At 41.8% G+C, this 17,175-nt stretch overlaps 1 protein-coding gene across 1 annotated transcript in view; it reads right to left on the bottom strand.

Moving 5' to 3' along the window:
* Positions 1–1,533: 1,533 nt before the first annotated feature.
* The window catches only part of ngfa (nerve growth factor a (beta polypeptide)), a 28,803-nt gene continuing 13,161 nt past the window's right edge, over positions 1,534–17,175 (bottom strand). The window contains exons 2-3 of the mRNA XM_076276016.1: positions 3,342–3,465; positions 1,534–2,700 (exon numbers count right to left, since the gene is read on the bottom strand). Of these exons, the coding sequence (XP_076132131.1) occupies positions 1,838–2,689 (852 nt within the window). The 5' untranslated portion in view covers positions 2,690–2,700; positions 3,342–3,465 and the 3' untranslated portion in view covers positions 1,534–1,837. The remainder of the gene's footprint in view (positions 2,701–3,341; positions 3,466–17,175) is intronic.

The raw sequence follows: 17,175 nt of genomic DNA, 5'->3' as shown, positions 1-17,175 counted from the left end.
CATAGAGTCTCAGTTCTGACTCTACATAGACATATGGATTTACATTTTTGTAGTAAGTAATCAATCAGACAATTCAAAAGTCACATACAATCAGCAGAAGTAAATCAGTTACAGAGATTATTTAAGCCAAGACGATTTAAAAGCCAGATGATTGAATATTTATCATTCATTCAGGACCAAGCCATTGACACCAATTTTAGCACTTGCAGAAATTGAGGGCAATAGATCGCTTCTCCATGCACCCTGATCTTGACAGATGTCTTCCTCTTCTCTAAAAACACCCAGTTGTGTCTTGCACTCAACTGTCTTTGGTGAACCTATTTTGTAAACATCTTCATCATTGAGGCCTTTGCTTTGAAACATGGCTTATCAGACACACTTCACAGATCCTCAAACAAGACAGTCCCTTCCCCCAATGTCAACTTCAGACTCCCCCATCCCCTATCTCCACCCAACATTCCCTAAACCCCTTCCTCAGTTTTCCAGATGTTGTCTCCAGTCCCATTCCTGCCGAGTGCACCTGACCCCATTGGCACGGCTGTGGCTTTGGTTTACATATCAGCTCCATGGCGATGGTTTCTCTGCGGATCCATTGCTGGATGATAATCTGTCTCCTTCCTATTGTATATTTTGCCTGGGTGACCTGCCTGACCCCTGCGCTGCCGCAGAGAGGTTCCAACTGGAAGAGCGTCCCTGTCAGATCCTCTGTTCTCACAAGCAACCAGCTGAGTGTTTTTACTATGTACGTTCTGGCTCATTGGTTGGGTTCATTGGCCAAAACAAAATTAATATAACACACACATGCGCACGCAGGCATACAGACATACACACACATAAAGGTTTGTTATGATCCTTGGAATGTGGTTTTGAGATGAATGACTAGATGGGATTGCAGTAAGTCCCTTTATAGGCTCACCCCTTCAATATATTCCACCTTGGTACTTTTGTGGTTTTTGAAAACAGCATGCACAAACACTTTGAAAAAGAGTACTCTAATTTTTTTTTTTTTTATCCAGGCTCTGAATCAATTGTTTTCTGGGGACTAGGAGCGCAGGTAGGATAATTCCACCATATGTTTGTCACTTTCCTACACTAAAGACAAATGTATGATGTGCCGCAACATAAAAAACAAAAAAAACAAAGACAAAAGCTTCGCTTAATGGTCTCGTTTTCACCTTTTATGTCTTGGCAGATGGGACGTTGGCTTGAGTGACCCTGTCAGACATGGGATCCTGGGCCTAATGCTCAAAATGGCTCACTGTATAAGTTTGCAGTCACAGAGACCCATATAAAGGGATAACTGAGTGATGAAGAATGCCTTAATGGACTGCTGCTAGTCTCCATGGCTGAGCCACACTAATGGACCTCTGTTTCACAATGGAAATCCTTCAGCGAACCCTGAAAGTTACAATTCGTCCAGAAAGGAAAGGAACAGGTAACAAAACAGACATAAGGAGATTACCTAATACACATACTGAGGTGTTTAATAAATAACAACATCAATATCATCAACAACACAACAAAAAAGCGGGATTTCTTTTAAGCATACTGTATATACACATATATATATATTTATAATTATATTTATATTTTGACTGTATAAACTATATAAATATGACATGCAGTCCTCATAACTTAAAACGACCAATAATTTACAGTGTGAGGTAGGGTGTGGGGGTAGGGCCTTGGAGGACAGGCGTGTGTTGCTTGATGGGACATGTCCTGGCCAGATTGGCAGTAAAGCTGTGGTGATTGGTAGGTGAGTGAGTGATGGAGGGGGAGGGGAAAGGTCTGGTCTTGGGGAGGGCTGCAGCAGCAGTGGTCAGCTGTCCTGATCTCAGCCCTTCCACGATGTGCGGCTGATGACGCACACGCAGGCTGCGTTGATGCGTATGTACCGCCAGGTGATCTGGTTCTGATAGAGGGTGAGTGCCCGCACGAAGGTGTGCGTGTTGGTGCAGTAGGAGTTCCAGAAGCGGGTGTCGATACCCCGGCAGCCCCCGGAACCTGTCCTGACCCTGCCTTGGTTGCCCTTACCCCCTTTGCCCTTGCCCCCTCCTGCTCCTCCCTTTCCCCCACCCCCGCTGGGCCGGGTGCTGGCGAAGCGGCACGATGTCTCATAAAAGAGCTGCTTCTTCACCTGGTTGTTGATGCGCACGTCTGGCAGCACCGTCACCTCGTTGCCCGCCATGTCCGTGGCGCGGGTCTTATTGCTCACCCAGTGGTTCATGCTGTCACACACCGAGTACTCGCCGCGGTGCATGATTTGCTCGGCGGCCCCCCGTCGGACGCGGGGGTCCCGGTCCCACCCCAGCCCTTGCCCCTGGCCCATGCCGGCGGCCAGCCCGACTGACTCGCTGTCCGGCGGCACCACGTCGCTGAACAGCACGCGGGGCGAGTGGTAGCGGCGCTTCTTGAACAGTTTAGGGTCCACTGTGGGGATGAGTTCAGGCCTGGAGTCTGGGGAGCGGTGCTGGCTGCCACCACCGTGCTTTGAGTGGGAGTTTGAGTTTGAGTGGGAGTGGGACTGGGAGTGTGACTGCTGGGCCGTCTTGTGGCGTTGCTGCTGCTGCTGTTGGTGGTGTGTGTGGTGCGGGTGATGCATCGGCGGCGTCGGGGCGTCCTCTCCCATGTTCAGTGCAGCCTGGACGCTGATCAGGAAGAGCAGGACCAGCGTCAACGACCTCATGGGCACACGTCCTGAGCAGAGTCAGAATTAAAAAAAGAAAAAAAATTACATTTAATTCACATAAGGATTAGTACTAGATAAATCTGTTATCAAAAATTAGAATGACTTTATGACTTTTATTCATCCTAACAGAGTGCTTTCACCATTAGAGTCCCTCAAGCGTACTATGCCAGTCATTAAAGGCTGTCTGCTTAGGCCTGTATGAGATGCATGAGTGGCTATGTTTATAATGGACAACAATATTAACCTGATTAAAGCACAGAGGCAGGCTATATGTGGGGGAGTGCATTTCTTCTTTATGATTAAAGCACAATTTAATTCTGATTCATTGGGCAATTGGGCATTGTGATTTTAATTTGCATAAAATAATGTCCTTCAGTTTATATGCGGCTAATACACAGGAATACACAGGAAGATTACTGCACACCTTAATGCTATTGGAATTTTCACATTATTTTGTGACACATGGCAGTTGCCAACTAGAGACTATGCTCTTTAACATGCGAACAGGAATATGAATTGAATATTACATAAGCAACTGATGTAAACACCATGAGTGAAAAACTGTCTCATTTAGATCAGATTATTGCAGACAGTCCATGTTAACATAGTTAATGTTGTGTTGTGGTTGTGGCACATGTGGCTGGAGCACCTGTGGAATGTCTTCAGGTGAAGAGGGACCCTGAGGGCTCCTAGAGCCAGTATCCGGAACAGGCGACTCCCCAAGCGCCAGCCATCAGGACCACCCCTGCTCCTCCAATCTTTACCCCGCACCTCTGTAAGACACACACACACACACACACACACACACACACACACACACATAAATCCACAGCCACATGCACACACACGGACATACACACACACACACACACACACACACACACACACACACACACACACACACACACACACACACAGAATGTGTGATATTTAGCACATCATAAGATAATGTCAGCAGTGGCATGTAGACTTAAATATGTTTCATTCCAGTGAGGTAGTTTAACTGGCCAACTACAAATATGAAACGCTGGCTCTGAACAGAACAATACCATCTGTATGGTTCCAGTGACTGGAACAAACAATAACAAAAGCCAAAATCTGATTGAAAACATAAGAAATCGATTTTCCAAAACAGCCTCTCAAAATTATGAGTAGAATAACTTTGCTCTAATCTAGTCGTATGATGACAATATTGGATCACTGAAACATCTTTGGCCAAATTACAAACTGAAAACCTAACTGGAAACTGATGCATTCGTTGTAGGTCTTTCACTGTTCCAGTCTGGGTTAGATGCAGAAAGAGAACCTCTGGAAATAATGAATTTTACAGTACTGATCAAAGTCTCTCAGTCTCTCTCAGACAAGGCAAGATCAGAGCTTTTGTTAAATGCGTGAGGATTTCTCTCCAAAATGACAGATATATTTTTCACAATAATCCCTTGTGAGTACCATAAGTACTATAGTGAATACTGTAATAGCCATTTCTTTAGGGAGTTTTATTGTAAATCGGAATCTATAGCAGTTCTACACTGACTGCCTCAATCTCACTCATGTCTGCATGAGCACAAAACTTCTTCTGAAGACTTGAGGCATTTTCTATGAATCAGAATGACCTTTGAAGCAAGTTTGAATTATGTCATTCTTTTGTGGAGATCAGCTCTAAAAGATATGTATTGTGGCCTAAAAGTGACTTGGCTAGTAAAGTGTCAAAATGTACTAGCCAAGTATGTAAATTAGGGCTGTCAATCGATTAAAATTTGTAATCAAATTAATTACATACTCTGTGATTAATTAATCTAAATTAATCGCATATATAATTTTTGCTGTGAAAGTATTTTAAATATTTAAATTCAAATGAATCTTTGAATAATCAGCATTAGTGACATTAAAGTTCAAAAACTCTTTTATTATTATTTTCACTGTACAAATAATGACCATAATAATCTATGATATGACCTAATATGCTGAGAAAATAAATTCAAAAGTGCTTCGGGAAGAAGTTTTTTTTCACATACAAGGCATTTCAGGCCACAGATATAACCTAGGGGGACACAATGAAAATAAATGAACACTCCCCTCAATGTCAACACTATTTCTTTGCATTGATGTGCGACTTTAGAGTTGACAAACTCCGGTGATATGCAAATTCCTTGCTGCAGACATTGTAGAGGACTTTATTTTAATCAACACTTTATTTTTATCAACACCATCAGGCCGTTAAGTAAATGTTCCAATCAATGATCTAGGAATGCATTTTTCTTCCCTCTACTTCATTTTACAGTCTAATGGTTACTGACTAGAACGGCTCGGGGTCAAAGGTCATACGGAATCAATTAATCTGCACTATTTTTTTAATCAGTTATTTTTTCTCAAATGAATTAATCGAAATGAATCAGTTATTTTGACAGCCCTAATGTAAATATGTTTTGATGCAAATAAAATGCTATATGTTATCTGTCTGGCCATTAGCCAGTGCTGTGTTCTTATAACAATGCTTGCATTCTCTAGTAGCAGAGCTACTTTTATTGTTTTTCTATCTTGAGGTAGCAGTACTTTCATTGCAATCAAGATACTACATTGTGTCTTGTTTTTCAGTGAGAGTTGGAAATACAGAGATGATTTGAGATAATTGAGAAACCTCTCTGGGCCGAAAAAATACCTTCTACCTCGCTCAAGTGTGTGAAGGCCTGTTCATAGTCACAGCCTAAACCATTCCAATGTCTGGGCACCGCTTGCTGTTTATCGCCTCTTTCACCAAGAATGGGAAATGTGCATTTACTTCAAACTACCTCAAGTGCTTCACATTGTTAAAGAAATGCATCCTCTTTTGATAGACTACAGTGACATACTCTCCTTATAGGTTCTTGAACAGTTCTGTAACTCCTAGTAACTGTTTACTTGAATTTCAAAGGTGAAACAAAGTATGCAATATAACCTTCAACACATGAGTTACTCTTAGGTTGAAAGTTATAAACTTCTGTACCACCACTCTACAGAATCCTTACACACAAATGCACATAAGCTGTTGCCCCTTTTACCATATTCTATTGTATTTGAAATGATTTATTTTTTATTTGTTTTCATCCAATACATTTTGCTTCATGGATACATACCAAAAATATGATCTGCAGACGTGCAGTAGTACTTCTGATATGAAAACAGAAATGTCCATGAACACAGGGTAAAACATGGCTGATTACCCTTCCTGAACAAAAGCAGTACTTACTCAACATGTTCCATCTGTTCAACTTAGAGTCAAAGACAGAGAAATGATTAAACCTATATGGTTTCACATGGTTATAGCCAATGAAGGCTATAACAGTCTAAATCAAACAATAGATTGGATTTAAATTTAGGCAAGTTGACTTAACTGATTGTGGCACTTACGTATAATCACATTGAAAGATGAAAAAATAGTGGGACTTAAAAGCATAATGGTTCAGACTTTTGAACCTCCCATTCAATCCCTGGGAATATGTCAAAGACAGTTTAAAGAGAGAGTTTATGAGTTTTAAAGTGATATGTGTGATAAGAATGGACTCCTTAGGGGACACAGGCATTGAGATTAACTACACCCAACAATCCATCATCCACCCATCTGAGACTCCTCTTGTGTTGGACCATGACTTTATTCTCTCACAAGCTGAGCAAAAATGTGCACGGCCCTCTGTGTAGTATTTTGGATAGCCTCCTGCAAGTTTATTACCCTGTTGCTATCATTCTTTACGTTGCCTGGGAGAACACGTGCATTTCATCTTCTTCCATTCATCATTTAGAGCCCTTGGACACAGTTATGGGTGAACAGAGGCTCCCTCTAGATAAAGAAGATCTTCCTCGCCCTCCGAGACTTTTTTTAATTCATGGCCTTTGCCTTTTGCACACAGAGTACAAAATATGGGGGTCCTGGCTTGAAATATTGCCAGTAGCGCAATCCTGGCCACCCACAGGCAGTGACCCTGACCTCATTAGTTCTAATGGGCCTGGTTCGCTGAATGCCATCTGCCAAGACTGACAGCCAACCCCAAGTGACACAAAGACGCTATACGCCGGTCCCCAAACGGTTCCCCGAAAGACCTGCGCCACATTCATATGGTAAACCTCACACACAATCGCAACGCTGCGAGTAACCCAAGCCATGTTCTCTCCTCTGACCCCCAACTCCCCCCCCCCTCCCCTTTGAAGAGGCTTGGGCCCGAGGGTCAGCGTTATCGGTGGGCCACTGGCGGGTTTTAAATGTCAAAGTGCAAGCCGCTTACCTCCTCCCCGAAAGCCAGGCCCTATTCATGGTTACCTTCCTTTGGGGAGATGAAAGCGGCACACTGAACAAGCGTCCGAGGCACAGAGAGATTGCGTGCTGTTGCATCGAGATCTTTGGCTTCACGCTGACTGGGAAATCCCCAGAAGTTTGATATGTGTCAAGGTATCAAGGTGACGAGCTGAGCTTGCATGCGCTGTATGTGTAACCCAAACACTTCCCTCAGTCTTGCTGTAGGTGCCTGAGAATGCATATCCCAGCAGTGTTTTTCCGTTCTCCTGAGTAGAAAAACAGAGTAGAGGGAATGCTTCTTTTATGCGTTCTTGTGCTGGTGATCTGCCCCTGAGTCTGGAGATGTTGTGGGTGAGGGTGTCTCAGTGTGTGAATGTATGCATGTTCCACTGGTGGATCATTTAATGTATGGGGTTGTATTATACTTAAGAGGATAAAATAAATAGAAACAAGTCTGCCAATAGAGGGCAATGTCGACCTGAATTCCTTGAATACCTCAAGTTTAGTTGTGAAGTTCATTGCTATTCTCTATCTAATTGAAGGAACGTGTGTGTGTGTGTGTGTGCTGCATACCTGTCGAACCGTGGCCCCGATTGATGTGAAACTTGGCAGGTGTCTCGATGCGGGCACGAGTAAGTGCAGCGCCAAGTTTGACTTTGTTGTAAGATATTGGTAAACATATCAGTAAAATAGGCACACATTTGCTTTCGACACCCTATCATCCTATTTTTAAGGCAGGCGTACCTGCAGGCATGTAGTTGGGCTACGTTTTTTCTACAGGAAGGGCATGTTTGAACGGGCACTGCACTAGTAATCACAAATGAGAAGATTTATGAAATACCAATGCTCCTATGGATCCAGCCGGGTTCTTCCTCTCTGACAGGAAATCCATAATCCAGTTCAGAGTTTCTTTTGTTTTACAGACTCTTTGCAGACAAAATATTAATTTCAGCACTGATATCTTTCCAGAGACATTCGGAAATCAAGAAATTGGATACAGTTTGTATGTTTTGAACAGATTGATTTGATCTTGTTTCTTATTAGGGTGATCTGACACAGATGCCAGACTGGCTGAAAATGTTCAAAGCACTTATACTGGGAAATATATAAGATTCTGACATTGCAGTGAATAGCTAACATATGGAAATGAAAAATGTAATATTTTCTATGCTAATAACATTGTCTTTATAGTCCACATGTTTACAACACATGTGTCATCGGTATCAGAAAGACTATGAAGTATAGTGATCGTATAACTGACAGACTTGCTGTGCACCACATGTTGCGCCACACTCTGTAATTGCATAAGCTGTTTTGAGAATAAAATGAATAGCAGACACCATCACTTAATAACATATTCATCCTTCACATAACAATATTAAGGATATTCATCGGAAGCTTGGAAGGGAACAATGTTTCACTTTCCATACAGTATGGTGTTACATGTCAATATGACATTTTTTGAGAGATGTGAAAGTAGTTAATTTTTACAATTCCCAGTGGTTAGGTTTTAGTTTATTTAGTTATTGTTTTTCTATCTTAAGGTAGCAGTATTTTCATTGGAATCAAGATACTACATTTTGTCTTGTTTTTCAGTGAGAGTTGGGAAATACAGAGATGATCTGAGATACAGTAACTGAGAATCCCTCTGGGCAGAAAAAAGGCCTTCCCCTCCCTCAAGAGTGTGAAGGCCTGTTCATAGTCACATCCTAAATCATACCCAAGCGCTGCTTGCTGTTTATCGCCTCTATGTCACCAAGAATGGGAAATGTGCATTAACTTCAAACTTTACCCCAAGTGCTTCACATTTGTTAAATAAATCCATCCTCTTTTGATAGTTTACAGTGACATACTCTACTCGTAGGTTCTTGGACCGTTCTGTAACTCTTCGTAACTGTTCACTTGAATTTCAAAACAATGACCAGATTCGATGTCAGTTCTGGTCATGCAAGTAAGTAAGTAAATAAGTCATATTTTTAAAATTTTATTTATATATCTTTCTCTTCACTGGTGTCGAGTCATATTTTAGGTGCTTGTTAAAAGGTGTGTTGTGAAGGTGTTGTACCAATAGACTTTGCCAGTGCTCAAGGTGGTACAAGCTCAAGTGTACAAGCCAAGTGTGGAATGTAACCCCATATTTGATTCTCTCCCTCACACTTCAACTTTGCTTTTTTTTGCCAGAGTTTCACATCGACCCTCACGAAACGAGGAAGAGCCCCATGCTGTTTCGATTATAGGTTTCAGCAAGCGCTGCAGGATCAGCAGGTATGTGGTACAATCAAATGCCTCAGCGATCAAACAGCGCCAGAGCCCATGCCGGAGACAGACAGCCGAGTTACAACAGGGGTGCAACTCAAGCGTTCCGTTCGAAGTGCATTTGCTGCAACAATTAGCTTCTATTGTAATCACTTAAACTGGCTACACCAGACGTGACAGCGCATTGCACGTTAAAAAAAAGGTAGACCAGTCTTCTAAAACCAATTGTTACGCTTGGCGAATGGGACGCTTCAGTTGTATGCTCGGTGTATCCCTACTGTGAGTCTGCCTGTCCATGGCCCAGTTAGGTAAGGACCTGAACCCACCCTCTCTCTGATGTTATGTGGTCAAGTCTCCACCCAGAGCTGTAGTGCAGAGGAGCTCCCCTCCACATGTGCGCCTGATGTAAACACACACTCACTTGATTGATACAGGATGACGAAGGGGACCTGCTATTTACATTGCCTGGAGTGCGCTTTGTATTTTAATGCTAAAAATATGTGGTCTATGCGCTCCAGTGGGTCGCCTGTGTAAACACTGCCCAACGTGAACACTTAAGGTCAGAGAGGTTGAGCGGAGCAGGTTTTGACTTAGTGTTAATGGCGCTTTCTTGGTATCTGCCCGTTCCAGTGCCTGGGATAGAGCCTTGAGGCTTATGTTTTTAGTGTTTTTTTAGATGTGAAAAGAGTAAAATGAGTCAGTCTATCCTCAACACACACACACGCACACACACACACACACACAGAGAATATATTTAGACGTAAAAGTCACAATGTTTCCCTTTCTATGTGCTAAGGAAAACATGGGTAGGGCAAGCTGGCGGTGTTGTGGCTAACACTCTTATCCAGTTTCATCAGTGTTTATGCTTCCTGACATCAAGACCACCCTCTTTGAAATCTCCCAGTTACCATGTTTCAGCTCACCTTGGCATAACAAAAGGGTGTTAAGTCTGTTAGATATCTGCTGGTTTGTCACACATTTCAGATATTGACAAATGAGGACATCACAGCTCCAAGTTAAGCTGAAATTAGTATATACTTTTTTTTTATCACACTGGAGATGTCAAATGCAACAAGTTGGTCAAATAGGGCAAATTGAAACACTTTAATGGAAATACACCTTTCCTTAAAAAAATTATGCCAATTACATATTGATATATTGACAAATTAGGTTATCTGACCATAAAGTTAAACACAAGCATTTAGTGGTCTTTAATAATGCTAACAAGAGTTTTCATCACAGGGCACAAGAGTGTCAAATAAAAAAGTGAATGGACATACAACTTCCTTATAATCAAAGGACATCTCAGATTTGTATATTTCTAGAAATTGAATGTTCATATAATTTTATCATGTGAATTTCTGAAAATAAAAATAATGCAGTCAATGGAGAAGAATAGGTTTCGCGGTTAGATTGAAATGGGGGAAATGCCCTGGATAGATTATCATTGTTTAGCATCAGCGTGCAGTATGGAATCTTGCAGCCCCCTAGGGCCTCTCACTGTAAATGAGAGTTTGATTTGGGATGTTTGCAGAACTGCCTTTCATGGTTTTAAAATCATGCTTTCTTCTGTGGAAGATGACAATCAACTGAGCCATATGGTCCATGTTTACTCCCTCTATTTACAGCACGCAGTAAATCCATGGTCACAGTGAGTTCAAATTAACAGAACTGAGGAACTTGTAAAGCAGAATATTAGATGAGAATTGTACTGGGAATCTGGTGATGCACGGAAAGATTGTGTCAGTGTTTGCTTTTGTGAATGTGTGTGTGTCTGTGTCTCTGTGTGTTTCATGTACATGTGTTTGCATTTGTGCTCAGTGGAGTCCACACTATGCATACAGTTAGGCCTAGATAAATCATATTCCACTTCCTAAAGGAAACATGGCAAGGGTGCCATGATGTATTTTATAATGGCAACAACAGCCTGTTAAAAGATTTGGCCGCATATGTCAACAGTATGTTTTACAAAAGTACACACCTCTTCACTGGTGTTGACAGAGGGAGGGAGATTATGAAGCAAAGAGGTGGATGGCTACTTCCTTATCACCAGGTGATTGGGGGGGGGGCAGTTAGGGAACTACAGAGAGAGAGACAGCAGGAGAGAAACACATGGCCCTTCTACCATGCTAACAATAACTACGCTCTACCTTATAAGAATGACATCGTCCTAATTGTACACCACCCGTACAACGACTACATGAACAATATCTTTGGGTATCACTTTCAGAGAGAGTTTGTCAATAGTAGAAATGCTGATAGCCAACCAGACTCCACTGAATTGAAAACATTACATTAATGAACATGAAGAATATTCCTGAGAAGGACATTCATATCATTAAAGTTACAGGTTTATTTATAGTTGTCATTAGGATGGCCAAGACCAGACCAGATAGTTGGTCAGTGTGGACTACCATATCTTTACCATATCTTTATAGTTTCAGTCTTGTGTAGTTTAGTTTATCGTTTAAATAGCTGCACAAAGAGAGTAGGGCAGACAGACAGACACAAACAGTAAGACAGCAAAACAGAGAGAGAGAGAGAGAGAGACAGATATACAGACAGAGTGAGACCGACAGATAAAGAGATGTGGAATGAAAGAGAGGGATAAAGAGATAGATAGATAGATGCCATCCCTTTCTCTCTCCTTGCCTGAGGGAAAGCCCCGAGGGCAGAGGGCGCAGCTCTGAGCACACTGCTGTTTTCTTCGCCCCACTCATCAGGAGTAATTACTTGACCGTGTCGGCCACAGGGACCCTTCCTCACACAACAGTGCTGCTCTGTGGAGTGCTGCTCTGCAAACCTACTGTACTCCGCCGGACAATAGCCACTCTCATCCAGCAGCGCAATGAGATGAAGTTTCCCATTGTGTGTTTTGGGGGGACAAGGGGTGCGCATGGACCCCTGTCCGGAGCGGGGATGGTTATGTACGCCCCGGCAGACATTTGCGGACGTGTCACGCATGACACAATGTCTCAAGCATCGCCTCGGGATTCGCCACGCCAGAAGTTGTTCCGCACGGGCCCCTGATCAAAGGGGCCAAGTCAAAAGACGGAGTGCCCACAAATGTTCCTAACAGTGGCTCGTATGTCTGGATGCTCAATGACGATGAATCAAATGAGTTATCCTCCATATGCAGTTTACATTTGACATTTGAGAGGGCTGATTCTTCAGACTCCTCCATAGGGAACTAAAGTACTGCACGCCCAGTGACATTTCAATTTCTTGCACTGTATATTATGACCTGAATGCGTGCAATGCACACAAATGATAAATGATTTTCAGTCAGTGAGTTCCTCTGCATGAGGTCATGTGCAAACATGTGAAGTGTTCACTTTTCAAGACGCCTCTAATCTTTCTTTGTTGTCTTTCTTATTTACTTATTTACTTACATTGTCATTTCTGTGCTTTCAAGATTAGAACATTTCTGAACAACCCTGTACATAAACTTGGGATTGCCTGATATTGTCAGTACAGTTTAGATGTGGAGTTGTTTAAGGTCGTAGACAAACTTGCAATAGTCATACAGGGTGTGTGCCTAAGACTTTTTAAAGGTGCCATACCTGAAAAAACTCCTGCAGATGATTTGATAATGATATCTCTAAATCTCTGTGTTGGTGGTGTTGATCTGGAGCATAACTACAAATGTTATCAGCACAGTTCAATTACTGATTTTTATAGCAATTATTTATGGTTGAAAATGATTTCCACCATAAAACTAAGCAGTGATCCAGCCCTAAATTGCAGAATATGTGTATTTCCGGTACAGTAAATGATGCGTGCAGTTCACTCTCATGGTACTAAGCTCATTGTTCTCTTTGGCTATGCAGGCCACCATATGGTGTTTGCATAAACGACTACTTGAATATATTACATTTATTCAGTGAAAACTGTTATTTAATTGGCAACTAAATAACAGAGTTAAATTGAAGTAAACTAAAAATGTGTTTGTTCAGTTGCAGATTGTCAGCTATTAGTTTGATCTCTGACATAGATGTAAACTGAAGAGCTGTGGGTTTGGAATACAGTTGGAATACAGAATGCAGTGTTTGTCAACATGACTCATGTGTTTACAAGACGAGTCACAATGAAATATCCCCTTCACTGCATTCTCTCCTCCTTGTTGTATGCTGGTGATGCCCGCACTCATAGGAAGAAATCACAGGAAATTACTGATGGGTTTCCAGCAGACTGAGCTGAGTAAACTGCCTCTGGAAGCTTGTTAGCTGATGTTCATTATGAATCTGATGTAATACGAAGCTGGACTTTTTCACGGATAATATGTTTTCAATTTCCAAAAGCAAATTATCTCTGATGAGGGTTCAGCCCTTAATCAAGTCTTTTCACAAGGTAACGGATCAGTGAAGATCTTCTTGGATAGGCTAAATGAGGAGGAACAGATATTTCCCTCAGTTGCAGACGTGTCAAATCCTTATCACCGCTTGTGCCATTGTTAAATGATTACCAGACCTCCGCGTTCAAAGTCAAATACCAACAACAGCTCTAGAGCTCTGAGTCCCTCTCCGAACACAATAGCATGCCAAGGCAACACTGCCCAGCCAAGTAGTCGAAGATATTTCAGTAATAGCACTATAGGTCTCCTCCAAGTTAACCATTTCCTCAAAAGTGCAGTGCCAATTTTCATTTTAAGAAATGACAAGATTGGAAACTATGATACATCACATGGGTATAAGCTAACAATGAACTCATATTATAGAGGTCAGAAATTTAGAAAGAAACTCTTGTCATGACATAATTTGTGTTCAGCTGTCACACAAATTATATATAATCATTTTGTCAAGTCTTGCTAAAAGCCACATAATGTAGTGTAAGGCTTCCTGTTTTCCATGGGTGCTGAACCCCAGAGGCAGGACCTCCTATACGGCCCTATTCAGTGACGGACTGGGATTAAAAAACGGCCCTGGCATTTTCACCAACCAGCGGCCCACACGGGGACGCGCATGCACGCGCATGCATGTGCTCGAAACACATATAACTTCACATGCACAGACATAACACGTTTGTAGCCCCATTGGTGATGAACTCTAACATGGATATATTAATGCACAACTCCAAAAAAAATGAATGCAATATGAAATATGAAAATGAAAAAAGAATAGCCTAGAATACATGGATTTCTATGTAACGTCACGAAAACATGCGTGCGCAAGAGGCAGAAAGCAGCATAGAACAGTGCTCTCCATGAAAAGAACACAATAAGTTTTTGTGTTGAAAATTGCACCAATTCGAAATCACGATGGTTAGAGAATGTTCAATATGTTCAATATCCCTAAAGGAATGCATGTCTTCGCCAAAAATGACAAAATACGATGTTAATGCAAATGAATGGCAAACTCTGAAATATAGCCTGAAATGAGATGCTATTATCATTGAGACAAAAGGGGACCAGGGGTATATAAAAAATTACGATTGTAACTTACAGAAGCCGACTATTTAAGTCAAGTTTATAACGTTGTGGCACCAGGCGTCTTCTGCCCCACGGCTGCGCGCGAATGTAGTTTTGTTGATTAACGGGAAAACCATCAGAGCAGCCGCTCCACAAACGTGTCTTAATTAACGTCATGCATTATAGGACCTCTTTCTCTGTCGCCATCCGCATAAAGGCCTCCAAATTATCCTGTGACAATCGTGTCCTTAGGCGATTCTTGATGAATTTAAGAGTGGAAAAACTCCGTTTGCATGCCACTTGAGTGTAGTAGGAATTAATTGAACCATATATAGTTGTAGGCACAGGTAAAGAGGTCTAACTGCCACAGAAGGAAATAGCAACAGCTTGCACAATTCTTGCAGGTAGCACATTTCTTGCTCACCAGGTTTATTTCTGTATCTTCCTATATCTCTGCGGCATCATCAAAGTCCGACGCTTTGACTGTATAGGCCTACTCGTTTAGAGGAGACTTTTTCAGGCTGTCCCAGTGCGTGGCGAGATGTGTCAATTCCGACTGTAGATTTTCAACCGTAACACCTTCATTAAATTTAAGCAGACATTTTCTTATGTTTCGAAGTGCATTTGGGGGCAGTTTATTAGCTTTTATAAGGGGAAAATTCCGAGGATCAAGGCATGCTAGATTGGTAATTCCCCGTGCTAGTAGACGCATTCGGTTTTGAAATTCCCAGAAGTCCTTGCTTCATGTAGCCTAACTTTTGTAAACCAATAATAAAATAAAAGATACAGGCAGCATATTTATTGTATTCCAATTTCAAACGATGCACTTTTAAATCATATGATTGAATAAGGTTACAAAAGAATGTAGACTGATGTAAATATTGAGGGTCACCATGACTGTAGTGTAGAGACTCATGTCTGGTATAAATACTGATCAGTTTCCGATTGGGGAAGAAAAGGGAGTTGGAGATAAATGGCTTAATCGAAGCCATGTAACACTATTGATCCTTGATAGTGGGCCGAGAGATAAAACCGATAAGACGGAGTAAAACCGTCTTTACGATAAATGGGCAAACCCGACAAACATGCCGCTTCGTGATTGGCCGGCCCAAACGGCCCACGAGGGTCCGCGGCCCTTCTGGCATTGCCCAAATGCCCTATTCATAGCGGTCCAAACAAAACAGCTTACCAATCACACAGATGTCAATTGACAGGAAATGCTTGAAACCTTTTGCTGGCTATAAATCATTTTATCACCCAGTTCCAAGCTCTACTGTCAGTGGATTGCTCTAGAATATTTTCCTCACTCCTTACCGGTCGAGCACTGTTAAAAGCTAAAGGACAGCTTCCTGGATGAGTAGACTGTTAATATCATTGAGATGTTTGCTTAACAATGAAAGCAGATGGGTTACAGCAGACTGTCCATTCCCTGTCTTGGCCAGGTCCTCTGCCGCGGTCCATTGAGGATAATTCATCTCAGTCAAAGTTCCAGATACCATAGTGGACATTGCACGTGTTGTCCCCAATCAAATCATTGCATTATGTGTATGTCATGATGTGTTTAATTTAATGTGTATTAAATACACTGTATTTAAATGTTGTATCAGCGATTTCAGGCCCAAAAAAGGCCCAAACATAAACAATCACATTCATCTAATCTTTCCAAACAATCCGCTAGTTGCCTGCTCCATAAGCAGGCCGTCAAAAAAACCTGTCTTTGTAGGCAGCTTAGGCTCTGAGATCTGTACACAAAAACAATTGCTACCAACAAGGGTTGGCAACCCCTCAAAGGCAAAATAAAGTATTTCAACCAATAACTGACGAGATGCGCGTTTAGGAGAGTTTTAATTGCACAGGAGGGAGGGGGAGGGAGTAGCGAGCTTGCTCTCTGTTTTGTTTGAACATCAACAGAAGTGACGTATCCCCACTATCGCTGATACAACCTTTAATGTGTATAGAACGTAAACAGAGAGAGATGCTTTTTGTCCTCACATGCAGCAGGGTAGCTGCAAAATAGTGTCATGAAATGATCTGCTAACCTTACAAATAAAGCCAATAGTCTCTTAGTTAAATTGCTCAAAAAATTACAATTATCAGGAGATTCGTCATTCTTTGTTTGATTATCCAATTCATTGGAAGCATATTATTTTTCCTTCTGAAATCATCAGTGATTTGCTTGTGGTTCAATAGAGCCTTCATCGGAACAGGAGAAGGCAGTATGGGTTACGATAATAGCTCTTATGAGGACAATCTTGTTTCATTCTTAGGAAATGCATTGCATTGCATAACTTCATATGATAAAGAAGCTGATAACAGGATGTTCTATTGACCTACAACATATGCACAGTATGTAAGTGCATAGCTTAGAACACTTTATAGAATAGAAAAAAGTGCTCACACCCACACATATATGCTTTTTTGTACCCACTTGCAACCACATCAATATTTATGCAGGCACACACACACCCCTATCCCCTTGTCACCCCTGAGTCGAAACCATGACCTCGAACTCAAAGTTTGGAATGACAAATGGTGGTGCAGCCAGCCGCCTCT

This window comes from Alosa pseudoharengus, unplaced genomic scaffold (genome assembly GCF_046254945.1).
Source record: "Alosa pseudoharengus isolate Yale_2024_CS ecotype anadromous, Long Island Sound unplaced genomic scaffold, YU_APseudo_1.1 YU_APseudo_1.1_scf_9, whole genome shotgun sequence".
Classification (NCBI taxonomy): Eukaryota; Metazoa; Chordata; class Actinopteri; order Clupeiformes; family Clupeidae; genus Alosa; species Alosa pseudoharengus.
Note: the sequence above shows the minus strand (reverse complement) of the source record. Positions and strands in the feature narration are given on the sequence as shown.